The sequence below is a fragment of the Salvelinus sp. IW2-2015 genome, linkage group LG6.2, assembly GCF_002910315.2.
Source record: "Salvelinus sp. IW2-2015 linkage group LG6.2, ASM291031v2, whole genome shotgun sequence".
NCBI classification, from domain to species: domain Eukaryota; kingdom Metazoa; phylum Chordata; class Actinopteri; order Salmoniformes; family Salmonidae; genus Salvelinus; species Salvelinus sp. IW2-2015.
The window spans coordinates 23,855,005-23,877,459 of NC_036846.1; the positions used below are offsets into that span (position 1 = coordinate 23,855,005).

Consider the following 22,455-nt stretch of genomic DNA (forward strand, 5'->3'; position numbering starts at 1 on the left):
GCTCATCACCAGTAGATACGTATAATCATGTCATCACCCAGTCAGATACAGTAATATCATGCTCCTCACCCAGTCAGATACAGTAGTATCATGCTCATCACCCAGTCAGATACAGTACTATCATGCTCATCACCCAGTCAGATACAGTAATATCATGCTCCACCCAGTCAGATACAGTAGTATCATGCTCTCACCCAGTCAGATACAGTAATTATCATGCTCCTCACCCAGTCAGATACAGTAATATCATGCTCCTCACCCAGTCAGATACAGTAGTATCATGCTCATCACCAGTCAGATCACAGTAGTATCATGCTCCTCACCCAGTCAGATACAGTAGTATCATGCTCCTCACCCAGTCAGATACAGTAGATCATGCTCCTCACCCAGTCAGATACAGTAATATCATGCTCATCACCCAGTCAGATACAGTACTATCATGCTCATCACCCAGTCAGATACAGTAGTATCATGCTCTCACCCAGTCAGATACAGTAGTATCATGCTCCTCACCCAGTCAGATACAGTATATCATGCTCCTCACCCCAGTCAGATACAGTAATATCATGCTCATCACCCAGTCAGATACAGTACTATCATGCTCATCACCCAGTCAGATACAGTAATATCATGCTCTACCCAGTCAGATACAGTAGTAATCATGCTCCTCAACCAGTCAGATACAGTAATATCATGCTCATCACCCAGTCCAGATACAGTACTATCATGCTCATCACCCAGTCAGATACAGTAGTATCATGCTTCTCACCCAGTCAGATACAGTGAATATCACTGCTTCTCACCCAGTCAGATACAGTAGTATCATGCTCCTCACCCAAGTCAGATACAGTACTTACATGCTCATCAACCGTAAAGAGATAGCTACAGAGAACCAGAGACCGTAAAGAGATAGCTACAGAGAACCAGAGACCGTAAAGAGATAGCTACAGAGAACCAGACACCATAAAGGTCTGGAATAAAAAACGAAACTAAATGTTTGAGTGTAATTCCCCTTCAACTGTGCATCTAGCAAGAGAGGAATATGTCGGTCTAGTGATGTTTCTGCTGTTAGGCCTACTGCTGCAGAACATGCCATGGCAGAACAATCTCCACCCAATTGATACAAATAATCACGATATAGTTGAAGGCATTCAGTTGTACAATTGACTAGGTATCCCCCTTTCCCTTTAGTTATGTTCGGTAAAACTACTTTGCATTTAATTGAGAAGGTTTTGGGGGAAAAGGTTTCCGTCTACCCACAAGACGGTTATCATCAGCATCGCTAACTGGCTACATACAGAGTGATAGACAAACGTGCGCACCAAAAGACGAGCTACATACAGAGTGATAGACAAACGTGCGCACCAAAAGACGAGCTACATACAGAGTGATAGACAAACGTGCGCACCAAAAGACGGTGCAATATTGCTGGAAATGAATTGGAAGATATTGTGTTTGGCTTTTTAAGCCAACAGTGGCTAACCAGGGGTGGGATAATGTCGATATGGCTTTGACTGGATTCCACAGCAGCTTTATGTTAATGACAGTTTGCGATGGAACACATTAAATAAATGCATGTACTTTCAAAATTGATTGGTGAGCTACTCATAGGTGACAGAGAGACTAGTGGAGGGGGGAGAGGCATCCCCATGTGGCTAAGTAATAACAGCACCTTTCATGAAATTAAATCAGAAGATAACCTGGCTCCACTTACTTTGAGAGTGATGCAGGAGTCTGCCATCTTCTTCTCCAGGTACACTTCGATGATCAGGTCACCCGCTTGGGACAGCTGCACAGACAGGATACTTATTACAGACAACCGCTTGTCCAACCAATGTGTTATAACCCTTTACAACCCTTCATAAATCTTTATAACCGGTTTATAAATCCTTGGTAAAGTATACCTGAGTGTCCTTCCAGGTGGTGATGAGGCTGAGCTCCAGTTCTATCTGGGTCCGCTGCTCCTCATCAATCTGAACAAACACAATTAAACATTTACTAATGATTCATTAGATCACAGAACAGATTGACCTGGGCCATGTTCAGCAGGGCACACTGTAGCAAAACAGTTTGCAGTGGAATGTGAACATCTGTGCTCTGATTAGACAAGTTCAGGTAGGTAGTACTTTTGAATATATTGTTTCTACCTATGGAACACAACCCTGATTTCTATGTGAAGCATTTGAGCTCAGACCCTCTCTGGTTTGAGATACATACAGGTAGTTGTCTATGAGACACTACTCACATCAAAGACAGACAGGTAGTTGTCTATGAGACACTACTCACATCAAAGACAGACAGGTAGTGTTCTATGCAACAGCCTCTCACCATCAAAGACAGACCAGGTAGTGTGTCTATGAGACACTAACTCACATAAAGACAGACGAGGATAGTTGTCTATGAGACAACTAACTTCTACATCAAAGCCAGACAAGGTAGTTGTTCTATGAAGACACTACTCCACATTCAAAGACAGACAGGTAGTTGTTATGAGAACTTACTACTCACACTCAAAGACAGACAGGTAGTTGTCTATGAGACTACTACTCACATCAAAGACGACAGGTAGTTTGTCTATGAGACACTACTCACATCAAAGACAGACAGGTAGTTGTCTATGAGACACTACTCACATAAAAGACAGACAGGTAGTTGTCTATGAGAACTACTCACATCAAAGACCAGACAGGTATGTGTCTATGAGACACTACTCACATCAAAGACAGACAGGTAGTTGTCTATGAGACACTACTCACATCAAAGACAGACAGGTTAGTTGTTATGAGACACTACTCACATCAAAAGACAGACAGGTAGTTGTCTATGAGACACTACTCACATCAAAGACAGACAGGTAGTTGTCTATGAGACACTACTCACATCAAAGAAGACAGGTAGTTGTCTATGAGACATACTCACATAAAGAAGACGTAGTGTCTGATGAGACATACTCACATCAAAGACAGACAGGTAGTTGTCTAAGAGACACAACTCAATCAAGAAGACAGACAGGTAGTTGTCTATGAACACAACTCACCTCAGAGACAGACAGGTAGTTGTCTATGAGACACTACTCACATCAAGACAGACAGGTAAGTTTGTCTATGAGACACTACTCAAATCACGACAGACAGGTAGTTGTCTATGAGACACTACCTCACATACAAGACAGACAGGTAGTTGTCCTATGAGACACTACTCACATCAAAGACAGACAGGTAGTTGTCTATGAGACCACTACTCACATCAAGACAGACAGGTAGTTGTCTATGAGACACTACTACTCACATCAAAGACAGACCAGGTAGTTGTCTATGAGACACTACTCACATCAAAGACAGACAGGTAGTTGTCTATGAGACACTACTCACATCAAAGACAGACAAGGTAGTTGTCTATGAGACACTACTCACATCAAAGACAGACAGGTAGTTGTCTTGAGAACACTACTCACATCAAAGACAGACAGGTAGTTGTCTATGAGACACTACTTCACATCAAAGACAGACAGGTAGTTGTCTATGAGACACTACTCACATCAAAGACAGACAGGTAGTTGTCTGAGACACTACTCACATCAAAGACAGACAGGTAGTTGTCTATGAGACACTATTCACATCAAAGACAGACAGGTAGTTGTCTATGAGACACTACTCACATCAAAGACAGACAGGTAGTTGTCTATGAGAAACTACTCACATCAAAGACAGACAGGTAGTTGTCTATGAGACACTACTCCAATCAAAGACAGACAGGTAGTTGTCTATGAGACCCTACTCACATCAAAGACAACAGGTAGTTGTCTATGAGACACTACTCACATCAAAGCAGACAGGTAGTTGTCTATGAGACACTACTCACATCAAAGACAGACAGGTGTTTGTCTATGGAACACTACTCACATCAAAGACAGACAGGTAGTTGTCTATGAGACACTACTCACATCAAAGACAGACAGGTGTTGTCTATGAGACACTACTCACATCAAAGACAGACAGGTAGTTGTCTATGAGAACACTATCTCATCAAAGACAGACAGTAGTTGTCTATGAGACACTCCAATCAAAGACAGACAGGTTAGTGTTGTCTATGAGACACTACTCACATCAAAGACAGACAGTAGTTGTCTAGAGACACTACTCACATCAAAGACGACAGGTAGTTGTCTGAGACACTACTCACATCAAAGACAGACAGGTAGTTGTCTATGAGACACTACTCACATCAAAGACAGACAGGTAGTTGTCTATGAGACCTAACTCACATCAAAGACAGACAGGTAGTTGTCTAGAGCTAACTACTCACATCAAAGGACAGACAGCGTAGTTGTTCCTATGAGGACACTGACTTCCATCAAAGACAGACAGGTAGTTGTTCTATGAGGACACTACTCACATCAAAGACAACAGGTAGTGTCTATGAGACGACTACTCACATCAAAGACAGACAGGTAGTTGTCTATGAGACACTACTCACATCAAAGACAGACAGGTAGTTTGTCTATGACGACACTATCACAATCAAGACAGACAGTAGTTGTCTATGAGACACTACTCTCACATCAAAGACAGACAGGTAGTTGTCTATGAGACACTACTCACATCAAAACAGACAGGTAGTTGTCTATGAGACACTACTCACATCAAAGACAGACAGGTAGTTGTCTAATGAGACACTACCCTCACATCAAAGACAGACAGGTAGTTGTCTATGAGACACTATCACATCAAAGACAGACAGGTAGTTGTCTATGAGACACTACTCCATCAAAGACAGACATGTTGTCTATGAGACACTACTCACATCAAAGATATACAGGTAGTTGTCTATGGACACTACTCACATCAAAGAGACAGGTAGTTGTCTATGAGACACTACTCCACATCAAAGACAGAAGTAGTTGTCTATGAGACACTACTAATCAAAGAGACAGGTAGTTGTCTATGAGACACTACTCACATCAAAAACAGACAGGTAGTTGTCTATGAACTACTCACATCAAAGACAGACAGGTAGTTGTCTATGAGACACTACTCACATCAAGACAGACTAGGTAGTTGTCTATGAGACACTACTCACATCAAAGACAGACAGGTAGTTGTTGTCTACTGAGACACACTCACATCAAAGACAAACAGGTAGTTGTCTTATGAGACACTACACACAAGACAGACAGGTAGTTGTCTATGAGACACTACTCACATCAAAGACAGACAGTAGTTGTCTATGAGACACTACTCACATAAGACAGACAGGTAGTTGTCTATGAGACACTACTACATCAAATGATATACAGGTAGTTGGTCTATGAGACACTACTCACATCAAAGACAGACAGGTAGTTGTCTATGAAACTACTCACATCAAAAGACAGAACAGTAGTTGTCTATGAGACACTACTCACATCAAAGACAGACAGGTAGTTGTCTATGAACACTCTACTCACATACAAAGATAATACAGGTAGTTGCTATGAGACACTACTCACATCAAAAGATATCAGGTAGTTGTCTATGAGGTCTTCAACGATCTTCACCTCGTGCTCTCCTTTTCCGTCTGTCTGGAAGAGACTGGGGCGAACAGCAGCGACAGGTTCTTGGACACATCTGGTTCAAGTCTGCACACTTCTGAACCCTGGACCGAGAGAGCGAGAGAGAACAAATAACGTCAAAAAAGTTGACAACTTGCCAGTGAGGTTGTCTAGTATGATTAGTAAGTGGTACTGTTCAGGGTTGGGGGTCAATTCATTTAGTTCAGGAAGTAACTGAAAAGTTATAAAAATGTCAATTTCAGTTGACTGAAATGAAATTGAATTGACCCCAACTCTGCTTAGTTGCCAGTGATGTTGTCTCAAACATTACAACAGTCCCTTTGAGGCTCTGTAGAGGTGGCTGATGAGAGTCCTGTTAACCCTGAGGCATACTAACCTGTAGAGTGGCTGATGAGAGTCCTGTTAACCCTGAGGCCATACTAACCTGTAGAGGTGGCTGATGAGAGCAGCCAGGTAGTCCTGTTGACTTTAGGTTAACTACGGATGATCTCCTTGTATCTGTCCAGACGCTGGTTCTTATCCTTGGCTGTTCCTATAAAAAAAAGGGACAAACAGGAACCAGTAGATTTCAAAAGATACATTGTGGTACATCCTGATGAGCACCAGTGACACAGCTTGGTGGAAGCCCTATAATTCTAAGGTGACCAGACGACTAGGTCAATCAGCCCGCTAACCGGGCCTGGCATATCGCCTCGCTACTGCATATCGCCTCGCTACTGCATATCGCCTCGCTACTGCATATCGCCTCGCTACTGCATATCGCCTCTCTACTGCATATAGCCTCTCTACTGCATATAGCCTCTCTACTGCATATAGCCTCTCTACTGCATATAGCCTCTCTACTGCATATAGCCTCTCTACTGTTATTTTTTCAACAGTCTTTTTTACTGTTGTCTTTATTTATTTACTTATCTATTGTTCACCTAATACCTTTTTTTTTTTTACTTAAAAATGTCCCTGTTGTTTAGATCCTGTAAGTAAGCATTTCACTGTAAGGTCTATAGGCCTGTTGTAGTCGGCACACGTGACAAATAAACTTTGATTTGATTAAGTCAGTGACACAACAAAATAATAGCTTCATGTGTGCTGTCTGAGATTACAACTTTTATTAATAGAGGTTAGTCTCACTGAGATTAAATCTCTTTTGTCAGAGACACTTGTACTTACTGACAGCCTCCTTCCATAGAGGATGCAGGTCAGCCATGAAGATGGGGTCGTCCATCTCCCTGAAGAACCTCTTCAACACGTCAGTCACATCCTCTATGAAGTTATCCCCGATCCGGAGCTTGACGTTCCGAGCATCATTCCTGAACTCTTCCATCAGTAGCTTGATCCTGGACGTGGCTCCGTTCTTCCTATAGATCCCCTCATGACCCAGACCTGACGAGCAGATCACACATCAGATCCAGTACATCAGTCATCAGCTAGTATCTCCTGTCTCTGGCTGGTGTAAAGTACAGCTAAACTGTGACAAGAAACCCTTCAGAGCACTGCAGAGCTATAATGAATGGATAAAATATTTATAAACCCCTTTATATACATTGGTTTTGTATACTTTAATATAAAGGATTACCTCCACTGAAAATGCATTAAATGCTATGGATCCTATCACGGATCCTCAAGATCACTGGAAAATGCAGAATCCTCTATCCCTTACTATACTGTGTAACAGAATAGAATATCCAGACTCTTCCCTTACTATACTGTGTAACGGAATAGAACTATCCAGACTCCTCCCTTACTTAACTGTGTAACGGAATAGAATATCCAGACTCTCCCTTACTATACTGTGTAACGGAATAGAATATCCAGACTCTCCCTTACTATACTGTGTAACGGAATAGAATATCCAGACTCTTCCCTTACTATACTGTGTAACGGAATAGAATATCCAGACTCTTCCCTTACTATACTGTGTAACGGAATAGAATATCCAGACTCTTCCCTTACTATACTGTGTAACGGAATAGAATATCCAGACTCTCCCTTACTATACTGTGTAAACGGAATAGAATATCTAGACTCTACCCCTTACTATACTGTGTAACGGAATAGAATATCCAGACTCTTCCCTTACTATACTGGTAACGGAATAGAATATCAGACTCTACCCTTACTATACTGTGTAACGGGATAGAATATCCAGACTCCTCCCTTACTATACTGTTAACGGAATAGAATATCCAGACCTCTTCCTACTTATAGTGTTAACGGAATAGAATATCCAGACTCTTCCCTTACTATACTGTGTAACGGAATAGAATATCCAGACTCCTCCCTTACTATACTGTGTAACGGAATAGAATATCCAGACTCTTCCCTTACTATACTGTGGTAACGGAATAGAATATCCAGACTCCTCCCTTACTATACTGTTAACGGAATAGAATATCCAGACTCTACCCTTACTATACTGTGTAACGGATAGAATATCCAGACTCCTCCCTACTATACTGTGTAACGGAATAGAATATCCAGACTTCCTCACTATACTGTGTAACGGAATAGAATATCCAGACTCTACCCTTACTATACGTGTAACGAATAGAATATCCAGACTCTACCCTTACTATACTGTGTAACGGAATAGAATATCCAGACTCCTCCCTTACTATACTGGTAACGGAATAGAATATCCAGACTCCTCCCTTACTATACTGTGTAACGGAATAGAATATCCAGGACTCTACCCTTACTATACTGTGTAACGGAATAGAATATCCAGACTCTATCCCTTACTATACTGTGTAACGGAATAGAATATCCAGACTCTTCCCTTACCATACTGTGTGATGAAGGCGATGCAGCTGTCTACGATGATGGGGATATCATTTCTGCTGAGCTGCTGTTCTCTCAGGGTGTTGCCCTTCCCTCCGGCAGCTCTCTGGATGTCTGCGTACCACAGGGAGAAGTCTAACCGACCCATCCCCTGGAGGTGCAGCGTCCTGAGGGGAGGGGGGGGGGGACATGTCGATTCTCAAGAGGTGAAGGTTCAGAGAAAATCACTAAAGTAAAATCACTTAATCCAGCTCCCCAAAAAAAGATTTTCATGGTAAAACTATTCTCATCCTGGAATTTCCATTCCCCCCTAGCTGGGTATACTTTAGGCGTCAAACTAGCCATGATATGTTGACATACTTGTGTAATTACATATGTATTGAATGAAAACAGGAAGAGACTGAAAACCAACCTTCCTTTTTCAACCAAAACCAGAATTTCCTTCTTCTCATGGTTGTGGTTCTCAGTTACTATACCTAGGAGACAAACACAGAACAAATGGAAGAAGGACCAAATCATATCAGCAGACAGTTACTATAACCCAGGAGACAAAACACAGAACAAATGGAAGACGGACAGTGCTCAAAGAAACGGTGCTTGGGGTAGTTAAGGCAGAGAAATGTCTCAAGCTGGCAGTAGGCTTTCTCTTTATAGTCGGGACGGGTTTTGAATGACTATAGTACTTCCTTTGTTGGCAGCTTTATTGCAATCCCTAGTTGGGCATAACATGGTCCATGTTTCAGTAAGGACTTGCCAAACAGTATTTGAGCAACTGCATTACCACACAGTGCCAGTAAAGCTTTGGTCAGGACAGGAGACTCACTGAGCTCTTGCAGACGTTTAAGGTTGATAATGTCCTCAGCTGCTCCGTCGTTCCCTGGCAGATGAAGAGGTTAGACTTCTGAAGTACAAAATATCCCTCTTTCCACTGAGAGGGTCTCGCATGGCTTTGGAACGCAGGACTCCCACCCGCTCAAACTCCCTCGCTAGCAGGCAGTGGCAGCTTAAAGGTGTGGCGGCCTGAGGAAGACAACACTGGAAGTGGTTAAAATACAGGAGGGAACACTGAACAGACACATCCCAGGCTAGTACAGTACATAGATGGTGTTGGTTAGAAAGGAGGGAACACTTCACTGTAACCCACCATTATGCACACATAGGGACATTACAACGTTCTGAGCTGGAAGAGCGGTAACTACGTCAGTAAAGCTGAGAATCGGCATCATCAGTGTGCAGGCATTGCACTTGTTTGGATAGAAAGTAATCTCATACCTTTCCAATGGCCTTGACCCAACATTGCAGTGCATCAGGAGTTTCCAATCCAAACTGATAGAGTTTCTCTGAGGACAAGTACAGTTGAAACGTATAGAGAAACCTAAAACAAGACACAGGAACATAAGTGAAGGGCATTAGATCAACACTAGTTGGTAGATACCTGTACATGAGTGGCCAGTGGTATTACCATTTCCTGCTAAATGTATCCTTTCCACGTGTGTGAAATAGACCGTATGATTGGCCGCCTACATTAGTTACTGTGCCATGATTGGTCCTCTAACCTGTCAATGAAAGCCGTTGTTGTTGCAGGAGTCCGGCCTGCTGACCCCCAGACAGACGATGTCATTGACGTTGATCTTCATGCTAGGATCAGGACATCGGTCAGACTCATAGAACAGAAGAGACCTCTCCACCGTGCACCAGTACTTCTGGAAATCTGGGGGCAAATAACAGCAAAAATATAGGCTGTTACTTTCTTCATAGTCTTGCGTTCCGTACTTCAGAATCTCCATCTTTCGGTATTAGAGCGAACAAATGCAACGCAGCCGGGAAATCGAGGTTCCTTTCTAAATAAAATAACTTTTAGAATTTTATGATGGGCTTGTGTTTTAAATAGATAGAAACTACAAGTAACTTCTAAATCACAAAGCTGTTTTACTGTAGAGACTCCAGCCATTAACAGTGAGTAGTGTATTTCCTAACGGAACAGTATTGGCCCAGTCAGTATTTGGTCCTATAAAGTACTTTGTCTCTAAGTCCTTTATACTGATGTTACTGAGGGGGCAGTATTCCTCTATTCAACTGTGCCAAGTGGTGTGCTGTTAGCACCCATCAACACCACACACACACACACACACACACACACACCACACACACACACACACACACACACACACACACACACACACACACACCTTCTCGGGTTTCCTGGATAATGTCCCTTTGTTCATTGAGGGCTGACTTGTAGAGGTAGCCAGAGTGCAGCACGGCCTGCTTAATCTCATCATAGACACTGTGGTCTGAGAAAACAGCAGAGAAAAACATGAAGAAGATATGGACACGTTTTGAGTCTAGCCATCACGTTGTGGTCTAGGCAAACAGGGCAAAACATTAAGTCAAACTTTATAATACTTTTCATGAATAAGCCATAATAAATCACATTTACAAGACGTACATACTTGAAATGATTAGAAATGTGATGATCATTTCATTAACTTATTCATTGAAATGCGGATGGATGTTTAGAAATGTTTCTGTTTTTATAATACGTTTTTCCCTCCATTATTCTAGTTGTGCTGTTTCAACAGAGAAAGCTTGAGCTCGGTTAATCTTTAACTCCAGCAGCGCTACAGGTGAACATACAGAGGAATACCCAACTGTCTTCGTCACAAAAGGCTCGGCTAGCAAAATAGCTCTACGTTATGTAATTTCACAGAATTCTTAAATTAAATTAAAAACACAGAAATATAAAATGTATGTATAGATTTCACAAACTGGACAGACAAATGCTCTGATGATAACCATCCAAAAGGTTATCTGGGTTTCTTTATCAAACCATAAACCTGCTGTAATTACTTTGCCAGTGTACGTTGCTGAGTACACTACATTATACTGCATGGTCGCATAATAGTCACATAATGCAGTAAAAATGTCCAGTAGGCAGATAAAGCCTGTCCCCTGCCTTACCCGAGGTGTCCTGTGAGCGGGAYTATTCCTGAGACAGATGCTTGTCATATCCATTAGAGGCAGCGAGGCGGGCTCGGACAGCCTCTGCCTCGGTGAAGATCTGGGTGACTGTCTTCAGCAGGTTCTGCTCGGTCACAGCAGTACACAGAACCTGCAGGGTAGAGAGAGGAAGAGGGGGAAGCATTAGGCTGACGCACCACACACACACACACACAGTATGTATGCACCACTGAAAGCATCCACAGCCACGGGGACAGACATTCAGCCCAAATTCCAAAATGTCCCCTCTCCATTCAACTGCCCCCCTAAATGTGTACCTCCCCCGTTTTATCTACTCCCTCTAATTGCTTTAGTTTCAAAAGCACATTCCATGTCATTATTTTTGGGGTAAATGTCCAGCTGCATGCTAGCCCTGAGATAGGTTACAGATACTACCACTAATTCCATCTAGTCTAAATGTGTATCCTTACAGAAAATTTAAAAAACACATGATGAAAATCACATGATTTCACACGTGAAATTTCATGTGAAATCCTATGATTTTCCACACGTGAAATCATGTTTTGTTTTTTGTTGTTGTTGTAAGGGTACACATTTTGACTAGAAGTGTTTTTTGGAAGGCTTCACATGTGATCACGTTTTCACGTGATTGCTTTATCACATTAAATTTACATGTGATCACGTGAAATTCATGTGTTTTTCCCGTAAGGGTAGGGTCCCTCCATGTGTTTTTCCCGTAAGGGTAGGGTCCCTCCATGTGTTTTTACTGTGAGGCGCAGCAGCCAGCCAATGCCGTCAAGACAGATAGTAATTAAGTTTATCCTTCATAACAAACTAGGAATGTCTCCATTCGTGCACCTTGTACACTAATATTAAAGGTTTAATGATACGAATACAGCCTATACTTTTTATTATATTGAACCTTTATTTAACTAGGCAAGTCAGTTAAAAACAAATTCTTATTTACAATGACGGAGGCCTACCCCGGGCCAAACCCGGACGACGCTGGGCCAATTGTGTGAGGGGACTATGGGACTCCCAATCACGGCCAGTTGTGATACAGCCTGGAATCGAACCAGGGACTGTAGTGACGCCTCTTGCACTGAGATGCAGTGCCTCAGACCGCTGTGCCACTCGGGATCCCACAACACATGTCCTTTGAATCCTCTTATAGCAGCTATACATTTTAAATCTATACAATTTGTCTTCCTGTACCTTGAGCAGCTCCTCCTGTGTGTTGAAGTTGGGGTGGGGGTGTCGGTAGCGCCCCTCACGGTACTTATGGATGATAAACTCCTTCCGCTGGTCTGGTGTGGCGTCACGGTCTAACTCGTCAGCTGGAGATAGCCTGGCCGCCCAGAACTCATTGGCTCGGTCATTCCCCAACATTATGAAGAGCTGACGAACACAAACACAGAAAAAAAAAATCGGAAGTCATGAGGGCCTTAGTATATTCACAGTCTATCATCTGACTTTCAACTTAAAAATGTACTAAATATATTTAAACTGTTCCAATATAATGCATTTGTTGAAGGTAAAAGTGGTGAGAAGTATTTGATACACAACAAAACAAACTAATTTCAGTATCCTGGAAAATATTTTGCCARTTGACTAAAATAAACATGAGCATTTCCCCCTGACTCTCTCCCACCCACTTCCCTGAAGAACCTTTCCCTTTCACCTGTACGATCTCGTTGCTCCACACGCTGGTGTCCAGTTTCAGGCTCTGTACTTTAGACACCATAGTCCCCAGACCTCTGTGTTGACCTGCAGGGGAAAAGGGACAAAAGACCTCCATAATCACTCTCCTGGCACTAGACAGTGGTATTGTGTTGGTAACAGGACACTCGGGCGCTGCCTCGCTAGAGAGAGAACCACAAGAGAGGGACATGATGTTTGTATTTGGAAACACTTCTAGAGCAACATAGCACTTCACCTGGCACAGGTGTGCTAAAACAACACAGGTGAGAATTAAACTGTTGTGGCTCATGACAATGGGCTGAAAGCATTGGCAGCTGTTGGCCAGGTGTCTTAGTTATCTCATCAGTCACACTCACCAGGCGGGACGCTAAGTCCCCCAAAGCAACACCCAACTAGGCCCTCAGGCATCAAACTGCAACCCCACTCTTTTAGGCAGGGGGGGCAACAGAGCTAGGGAGGGGGAGCCCGCCCCACCTATACAATAGTAGGGGAAACGCTGTCTCACCTGCACAGTTCTTACAGATGACAACACAGAGGTTTATGGAGGCCCAGTCAGGGTTGACTGCTTGGCAGTCAGCACAGAGCTTATTAAACCTGTTAGACCAAATCTTCTCAACCACCTCGTAGTCAGACAGGGTCTCTGCTATGGACTCCTGTACAGCCTCCATCCAGTCCCTCTTATCCCGCTCAGACTCAGCTGTGAAACTACAGGGACAATTAATCACAAAAAAAAAAAAAAAATCAGAAACAGCAGTGTAGGAAGTCCATGATGAACAGACTTTATTGTTGCTAAAACTAGAGAAATATGTAAAAATAAAATATGTAAAAGTGTTATTACCACGTCGGTAAATACGTACCTGAATGTTTTGTAAGGAGTGATGAGGTCAAAGCTTTTTCCTTTGCCYTCTCTGATCGTAGCTCCTCTGGCCTCGATCAGCGTGATTCCTATCCCATTCCTAAAACACTGCTCAGTCTTGTACAGCCAGACCTGCTCTGTGTTGATGGCCACGTAGACTTTTGACTTGGTCCCTTTGAGCTCCAGAGGACCACTCCTCTGACAGTGGCTGCCAGGACCGAAGCGAGGGCGCCCGAACACAAGCTGTTCCTTCACCCTCCCCTGTAGGGTACTGCACCACTSATGTCTCTGCACTGAGAGGMGACAGGTCGAAAGATAGTGGTAACACGAACTATTTTATAGTACAAAAAAATACCAGGTATTTACTATGAAAGTATATGGTAAAATGGTAATAACACAAGAACAATATGTGAATGTATTGTTTGCATCGTATGGATTCAAACCAACTACCCTTTTGTACCAGTCAGTTACCAATTGTATCAGAAACTATCTTTTGATACCAAATAATTTCCTAATAGGTAAATATCAGAGGAATCAGGAGCCTAAAATAAAGTCCTGAACAAGATGTTTCTACTAGGAGTTTGACAGTAARGGATACAATCTTGTCTCACTGAGGTCAACCTTTGTCCAACATAGAGGTTGTCACATGGTTTGTTTCTGCTTGTATGCCCCGAGGACTCCTCAATAGCTGTGTCCCGATCCGACACCATTCTCCTAAAATATGCACTTGCACACTTGGATTTAACAACACATATCCAATGCTTTGAAAATAACGATGGGGGAATTTGCAAGTACACACTTTGGGGAGAAGTGTAGAGAAGTGGGACAACTGATGTCTGTAGTTGCTTGTGTGTGAGATTTGAATGAAGTACTTTTTGTTTACCTTCGTTATCAGCCCGGAAGACAAATGTCCTGTGACTTGTCACTATCTCAAATTTATTGTCTTTGGCCATGCGGGCCATCTGTATCGCGGCCAGAGGAATCACTCCTTTGGGGTACGGGTCCTTGGAGAGAATAGTAAAGAGGCAGATGATGAACAATCCTGGTTCTCTCAATCAATATGTGGTACAGTCCGTCATTCAGGAAAAAAGAGCCTACCTTTTCACTGCCGAAGTACATCAGATTTTTGCCATCAAACTTCACATATCGTTTCTGGAATACATAGTTCCTAGAATGCCAAATATATAAAAATGATCAGATTCTCATATCACTGATTTAAAAAGGAGAAAAGAAATCTAATATTTCAAGAGCAAAGCAGAGCTGTTGACCCATAGGAACTGATTAGCATTTAATAAGAAACACCAAAACAGACTGGAAAAACAGTGGGAAGAAGGAAGAGACAGGGTTGAGAGGACAGATATGAGGCAGAGACAGGGCCTTCAAAAAGTATTCATACCCCTTAACCTATTCCACATTTTGTTGTGGTACATTTCAAATGGATTAAATATTTTTTTTAAATATCCCCCATCTACACACAATACCCCATAATGACAAAGTGAAAACATGTTTTCAGAAATACAAGACATTTACATAAGTATTTACACCCCTGATTCAATACTTTGCAGAAGCACCTTTAGCAGTGAWTACAGCTTTGAGTCTTTCTGAGTAAGTCTAAGAGCTTTGCACACCTGGATGGTACAATATTTAACTTTTTTTTTTAAATCTTCAATCTCTGTCAAGTTGGTTGTTGATCATTGCTAGACAGCCATGTTCAAGTCTTGACATGGATTTAAGCCGATTTAAGTCAAAACTGTAACTAGGCCACTCAGGAACATTCAGGATTTTGCCTGTGCTTAGCTCAATTACGTTTATTTGAATCCTAAAAAAAACTCCCTAGTCCTTGCCGATGACAATTATACCCATAACATGATGCAGCCACCACCATGCTTGAAAATATGATGTGTTTTGTTGGATTTTCCCCAAACACAACGCTTTGTATTCAGGACAAAAAGTGTATTTCTTTGCCACATTTTTACTTTAGTGGCTTATTGCAAAACAGGATGCATGTTTTGGAATAGTTTTATTCTGTACAGCAGTGGTTCTCAAACCTGGTCCTGGGGACCCAAAGGGTTGCACTTTTAAATTTTTGCTCTAGCACTACAAACATGATTCAAATGAAAGCCTCATGATGAGTTGATCACTTGAATCAGCTGTGTAGTGCTAGGGCAAAAACAGGACCAGGATTGAGAACCAGTGCAGTACAGGATTCCTTCTTTTCACTCAGTCATTTAGGTTAGTATTGTGGAGTTAACTACAATGTGTTGATCCATCCTCAGTTTTTTCCTATCACAGCCATTAAACTCTGACTGTTTTAATATCACCATTGGCCTCATGGTGAAATCACAGAGCGGTTTCCTTCCTCTCCGGCAAATGAATTAAGAAGGAAACCTGTATCTTTGTAGTGGCTAGGTGTATTGACACTCCATCTAAAGTGTAATTAATAACTTCACCATGCTCAAAGGGATATTCAAAATTTGCTTTTAAATTTTTACCCATCTACGAATAGGTGTCCTTCTTTGCGAGGCATTGAAAAACCTCCCTGGTTGTTGTTGAATCTGTGTTTGAAATTCACTGCTCGACTGAGGGACCTTACAGATAATTGTGTGAGGTATAGAGATGATGTAGTCATTCAACAATCATGTTAAACACTGTTATGGTAAAGTCCATGCAATTTAGCATGTGACTTGTTAAGCACATTTTTACTCCTGAACTTATTTAGGCTCGACATAACAAAGAGGTTGAATACTTATTGACTCATTTCAGCTTTTCATTTTTAATTAACTAGTAAACATGTATAAAAACATAATCCCACTTTGACATTATGAGGTATTGTGTGTAAYTCAGTGACGCAAAATCTCAATTTAATCCATTTTAAATTTAGGCTGAAACACAACAAAATGTGGAAAAAGTCAAYAGGTGTGAATCATTTCTGAAGGCTCTGTATATCAACTGTTTAGCATTTAGCAAGAAACGCAAACACAGACTGGAGAAACACAAACACAGACTGGAGAAACGCAAACACACAGACTGGAGAAACGCAAACACACAGACTGGAGAAACGCAAACACACAGACTGGAGAAACGCAAAAACACAGACTGGAGAAACGCAAAAACACAGACTGGAGAAACGCAAAAAAACACAGACTGGAGAAATGCAAAAACACAGACTGGAGAAACGCAAAAAACACAGACTGGAGAGAAACGCAAAAACACAGACTGGAGAAACGCAAACAACACAGACTGGAGAATCGCAAACACACAAAACTGGAGAAAAAACACAGACTGGAGAAACAACACAAACACAGACTGGAGAAACACAAGACTGGAGAAAAACAAACCACAGACTGGAGAACACCAAACACAAACTGGAGAACACAGACTGGAGAAACACAAAACTGGAGAAACACAGACTGGAGAAACACAGACTGGAGAACGCAACACACTGGAGAAACACAAACACAGACTGGAGAAACACAAACACAGACTGGGAAACAACAAACACAGACTGGAGAAACGCAAACACACAGACTGGAGAAACGCAAAACACACAGACTGGAGAAACGCAAAAACACAGACTGGAGAAACGCAAAAGACTGAGAAACGCAAAAACACAGACTGGAGAAACGCAAAAAACACAGACTGGAGAAACGCAAAAACACAGACTGGAGAAACGCAAAAACAACAGACTGGAGAGAAACGCAAAAACACAGACTGGAGGAAACGCAAAAAACACAGACTGGAGAAACGCAAACACACAAACTGGAAGAAACACAAACTGGAGAACACCAAACCAGACTGAGAAACACAAACACAGACTGGAGAAACACAAACACAGACTGGAGAAACACAGACTGGAGAAACACAAACACAGACTGGAGAAACACAAACACAGACTGAGAAAACACAAACTGGAGAAACACAGACTGGAGAAACACAGACTGGGAAAACACAGACTGGAGAAACACAAACACAGACTGGAGAAACACAGACTGGAGAAACACAGACTGGAGAAACACAGACTGGAGAAACACAGACTGGAGAAACACAGACTGGAGAAACACAATGAGAAGAAGAAAGAAGGAAGAAGAGAGACACACCGGTTTGAGAGGACAGACACGAGGCAGAGACAGTTCCTCAGAAGGGAGGAGAAGACGGAGAGAGGAAAGGATGATAGGACCATCAGCCCAGGCCAGGACCCGGACCCGGACCAGGACCCGGCATACCCTTGTGGTGATAGCTTATCCAGCCAGCCACAGATGATGGGAGCAGTCTGCTCAGAGAGAGATGTGTAGCTGGCGTAGGGGGATATCGTCTGGTCCTCATCCAGCTCCGAGGGGTACAGGTTGGGGGGTAAGGAGAGGCAGCGAGGGGGTGGTGCTGCCTCTCCTACTGTGCTGTAGCCCTGGGACTCACTGTGGAGGGCATGAGACAGACGTTTGGCCCAGGAGAGTTTGGGTGTCCTGCAGTGTAAAAACAGTCTCTGTAACTGATTGATGTATTTGTAATAACCTTGACTCCAGCCGCTTTAAGTTTCTCTAGTGTGAGAATACGGTGTCTGATAGCAGGTACCAACATTGGATTGAAAAGATGGAGAACACAGAATATTTTAAATCTACAGTAGACCATTTTCTCTCTATGGCTGTAGTCAGAGTTGTGTGAGAAGATGTTAAATTGGAAAGCCTGTCGTATTATCCATTCCTCTAGACACAATAATCTTACCCATGATCCTCTCCGTGCTTCTCTTCCTCCTTTCTTGTCATTCCTGCCTTTCCTTCACTGTTGGTCCTTTCCGCCTTTGGGAACACAACATGGATAACACATTCATCAATGTCAGGAGAGCCAAAGTGACCACAAACACTAAACACAATATAACTCTGATGGGTTCTTATAACCAGATAACAGACTCAGGTCCTGATGGGTTCTTGTAACAGACTCAGGTCCTGATGGGTTCTTGTAACCAGATAACAGACTCAGGTCCTGATGGGTTCTTGTAACAGACTCAGGTCCTGATGGGTTCTTATAACCAGATAACAGACTCAGGTCCTGATGGGTTCTTGTAACAGACTCAGGTCCTGATGGGTTCTTGTAACAGNAGATAACAGACTCAGGTCCTGATGGGTTCTTGTAACCAGATAACAGACTCAGGTCCTGATGGGTTCTTGTAACCAGATAACAGACTCAGGTCCTGTTCCAAATGGCCCCTATTCTCTATATGGGCCACTATTCTCTATATGGCCCCCTATTCTCTATATGGGCCCCTATTCTCTATATGGGCCCCTATTCTCTATATGGCCCCCTATTCTCTATATGGCCCCCTATTCTCTATATGGCCCCCTATTCTCTATATAGTGCACTACTTGGGCCCTTAGTGCCATTTCAGACACCATTTGATGGTTTTCCTGGAAAGCCTACGGGGCTCTGGTCAAACGTAGAGCACCGTATAGAGAATAGTGTGCCGTTTGAGATCCTCAGAGTCCCAGTCTCACCTCAGAGTGGTGCAGTGGTCGTCTGGTCTGGAAGACTGTTTCACAGTAGGGACTGATCTCCTCCTCTGGCTTCTCCATGGGGACTGTGGTGGAGGAAGAAATTACATGGCATATTATAATATATTATTTTTTWAAAGTTCATATATGATTATAACCAGTTATAAAGCATTTAAACTGTATGCTCAAGTGTAAGCGAAAAAGTGAGGTTTTAGCAATGCAAAACTCTAATGATCTTGATTTTTTAAAAACAGGTCAAGCGTKATTTATAGGCCTGAATGATACATAGATATAAGGTCTAACTAAAGCATCTGTAAGGTTACTTTCAGAAAGTGATGTGTAGACTTACTGCCGTGGGACGATTCACAAGAGTTGTTACTTAAAGTGCTGCAGACACACAAAACAAAACATTAGATACACAGAACAATACTCTCTTTCGATGTAGGCCTATATTTCTACTATATAGGTATATGATATTAAAGTCAGACGTTGACCTACCTAATTCCTTCAGGAGTGGTGTGGATCTCTGACCGTGGTGGTGTTTGAGGAGCGTTGCAGGGAATCCGTCCACTACTAGCTGCCGTGCCAGGTGAAGTGCCACAGTAGATCTCATTGGAGACCATCTCCATCGGGGAGCCGGGAGGGGAAGTGGTCAAAGAGAGGAATCCAGTGTTGTCATAGTTACAAGGGGATGAGGGAGGTGGGGTTGTCATACACTGGTCCTGGTTTTGTTCAGTCCTTCTACCAGATGATGGTGGTGTGGATGTAGGTCCACTAAACATGGCTGGAGGGGTACCTCGGTTCAGCCGAGGGGGAACAGGGGGCAGGGGACCTCCAGAGTCTGAGGAGTTACTCAGCCTCCTCTCTCTCAGGCTTAGGCTGTGTCTCAGGGCAGGGGTAGGTGTAGGGTTAGGAGCAGGGTTAGGGTTAGTGGTAGGGTTATGGGTAGGGGTAGGTGTAGGCCCCACCACCACTGTGTCAGTGTTAAATTCTCCTGAAGCCAAACCTTCCAATATGGTAAAACAGAGAGATTCCTGAGATGGTTTCCTGGTTAAAGTTAGAACCAGGGGATCTGGTGGTGTCGGTGATGCGGGACAGGAGAGAAACCGGGCGGGTTCTGTTTTGTGTCTGTAAAACACCGTTCTAGGTTTTGGAACCGGTTTTATGACAACATTCCCATTGTACTGCTGCTGTTGTTCTGACCCGGAGTTCATCAACATGGATGGAATGTTAGGAACAGAACTATTCCGGAACGCTTCAAACGGAATGTCCCCGGTTCCGCCCCCTTGGTCAGACCTCGGCCCTCCTGATTGGATGGGTGTGGAATTAATGTCAGACTCAGACTGACAACGGTCCAATAAGGGCTCTAATGGCTCCGATGTCGACTGATTCTGATTCGTAGCCCTCTGAATGTGCTGGACCAGCCTCAGTATTCTCTTCCTGTGTCCGGTGGCAGTTACACCCAGCTGGATAAGAGCTCCATTGTCTAGGTGGCTGAGGTCCCTGGCCAAGAGGAAGCCTGACTGGCGGAAGGTCTTCAGGTATCGCTCCAGGTGGATCGCAGCCAACAGGGTCTCAACGTCCATGTTTCCATCCATTGGTGCCATAACAGCGTACATACATGGGCTTGGAGGGGGCCTTCAGCTGCTGTGGGCAAGACAACGTCCATCACGGACCTACACAGGAAGWCTCCTCTCCATCTGAAATGAACAACTTGTTAAGAATTAGATAATAATATAATTGGATCATGTTGAGTTAGTGTTCCAAGTGGTCAATTGTTCTGATAAAATAACTAATTCACTACATTCCCTTACTACAATTCAAATCAAATCAAAGTTTGATTTGCTCACAGAGTAACACTGTAAACATGTACTAAAACATGTTTATTACATCACAAAACACTATGTAATTATTTCAACTGAACTACTATTGATAGCATGTTAACTTCCAGTGGCATCACTACTGAAATGGACTGAAATGGCATCACCACTGAAATGGATGAATGGCTCCCACTGAAATTGCCTCACCATGGAAATGGAAGACAATGAAATGGAAGACCACTGAAATGCATTACCACTGAATGTGCATCACCACTGAATTGACTGAAAGGTCACCTATGATGGACTGAAATGGCATCACCACTGAAAATGGAATCGCCACTGAATCGGATGAAATGGCATCGCCACTGATGAATGGCATCACGTGACCTTTCCACGCACGGTCACCAGCTTTCCGCCCGCACTTAAAAATCACAGATGTGGACACAAGACGGATGTCGATTGAAACACACAAAACGTTGATTGTTCAGTTTAGAGGCTGTAGAAGTTGCATGCTGAGGAGAGAAAGCATGGCAGGAAGGAATGTAGGAGGTTATGGCACCAGCTGACAAGGAAGAAGGAAGTAGGGGTTATGGCACCAGGCTGACCAGGAAGAGGAGTAGGGGGTTATGAGACCAGCTTGACCAGGAAGAAGAAGTGGGGGTTTATGGACCAGTGACAGGAAGAAGGAGTACGGGGGTTATGCGACAGCTGGACCAGGAGAAGGGAGAGTAGGGGTTATGCACACTGACGGAAGAGGACGTGGTTTGACCAGGCAGCAGGGAGGTTACACGCTGACCGAGCAGAAGGAAGTAGGGGGTTATGGCACAGCTGACAGGAAGAAGGAAGTAGGGTGGTTGGCACCAGCTGACCAGGAGAAGAGAAGTAGGGGGTTTATGGCACCAGCTGCGGGCAGAAGAAGAGTAGGGGTTATGGCACAGCTGACAGGGAGAGGAATTAGGTTATGGACCAGCTGACCAGGGAGAAGGAAGTAGGGGGTTATGGCCCAGCTGACAGGGAGAAGGAAAGTAGGGGTTATGGCACCAGCTGGCCAGGAAGAGGAAGTTAGGGGGGTCATGGCACCAGACTGAAGGAAGAAGGAAGTAGGGGGTCATGCACAGCTGACAGGGAAGAAGGAAGTAGGGGTTATGGCCGTGAACCAGGGAGGACGTAGAGGTTATGCACCAGCTCCAGAGAAGGAAGTAGGGGGTTATGCCCCTGACAGGAAGAAGGAAGTAGGGGGTTATGGCCAGTGACAGGAAAGGAAGTAGGGGTATGGCACCAGCTAACAGGGAAAGGAAGTAGGGG

At 43.3% G+C, this 22,455-nt stretch overlaps 1 protein-coding gene across 1 annotated transcript in view; it reads right to left on the reverse strand.

Moving 5' to 3' along the window:
* arap3 (ArfGAP with RhoGAP domain, ankyrin repeat and PH domain 3) overlaps positions 1-22,455 on the reverse strand; it is a 56,401-nt gene that overhangs the window by 15,319 nt on the left and 18,627 nt on the right. The window contains 29 exon segments of the mRNA XM_070444166.1: positions 1,715-1,789; positions 1,905-1,973; positions 5,489-5,577; positions 5,580-5,600; positions 5,603-5,634; positions 5,976-6,003; positions 6,006-6,083; positions 6,719-6,931; positions 8,333-8,496; positions 8,742-8,805; positions 9,153-9,209; positions 9,212-9,262; positions 9,265-9,349; positions 9,602-9,704; positions 9,886-9,896; positions 9,898-10,040; positions 10,519-10,623; positions 11,291-11,441; positions 12,506-12,688; positions 12,972-13,057; positions 13,497-13,696; positions 13,849-14,140; positions 14,731-14,851; positions 14,946-15,015; positions 18,071-18,307; positions 18,567-18,640; positions 19,334-19,416; positions 19,680-19,717; positions 19,829-21,030. Of these exon segments, the coding sequence (XP_070300267.1) occupies positions 1,715-1,789; positions 1,905-1,973; positions 5,489-5,577; positions 5,580-5,600; positions 5,603-5,634; positions 5,976-6,003; positions 6,006-6,083; positions 6,719-6,931; positions 8,333-8,496; positions 8,742-8,805; positions 9,153-9,209; positions 9,212-9,262; positions 9,265-9,349; positions 9,602-9,704; positions 9,886-9,896; positions 9,898-10,040; positions 10,519-10,623; positions 11,291-11,441; positions 12,506-12,688; positions 12,972-13,057; positions 13,497-13,696; positions 13,849-14,140; positions 14,731-14,851; positions 14,946-15,015; positions 18,071-18,307; positions 18,567-18,640; positions 19,334-19,416; positions 19,680-19,717; positions 19,829-20,949 (4,044 nt within the window). The 5' untranslated portion in view covers positions 20,950-21,030.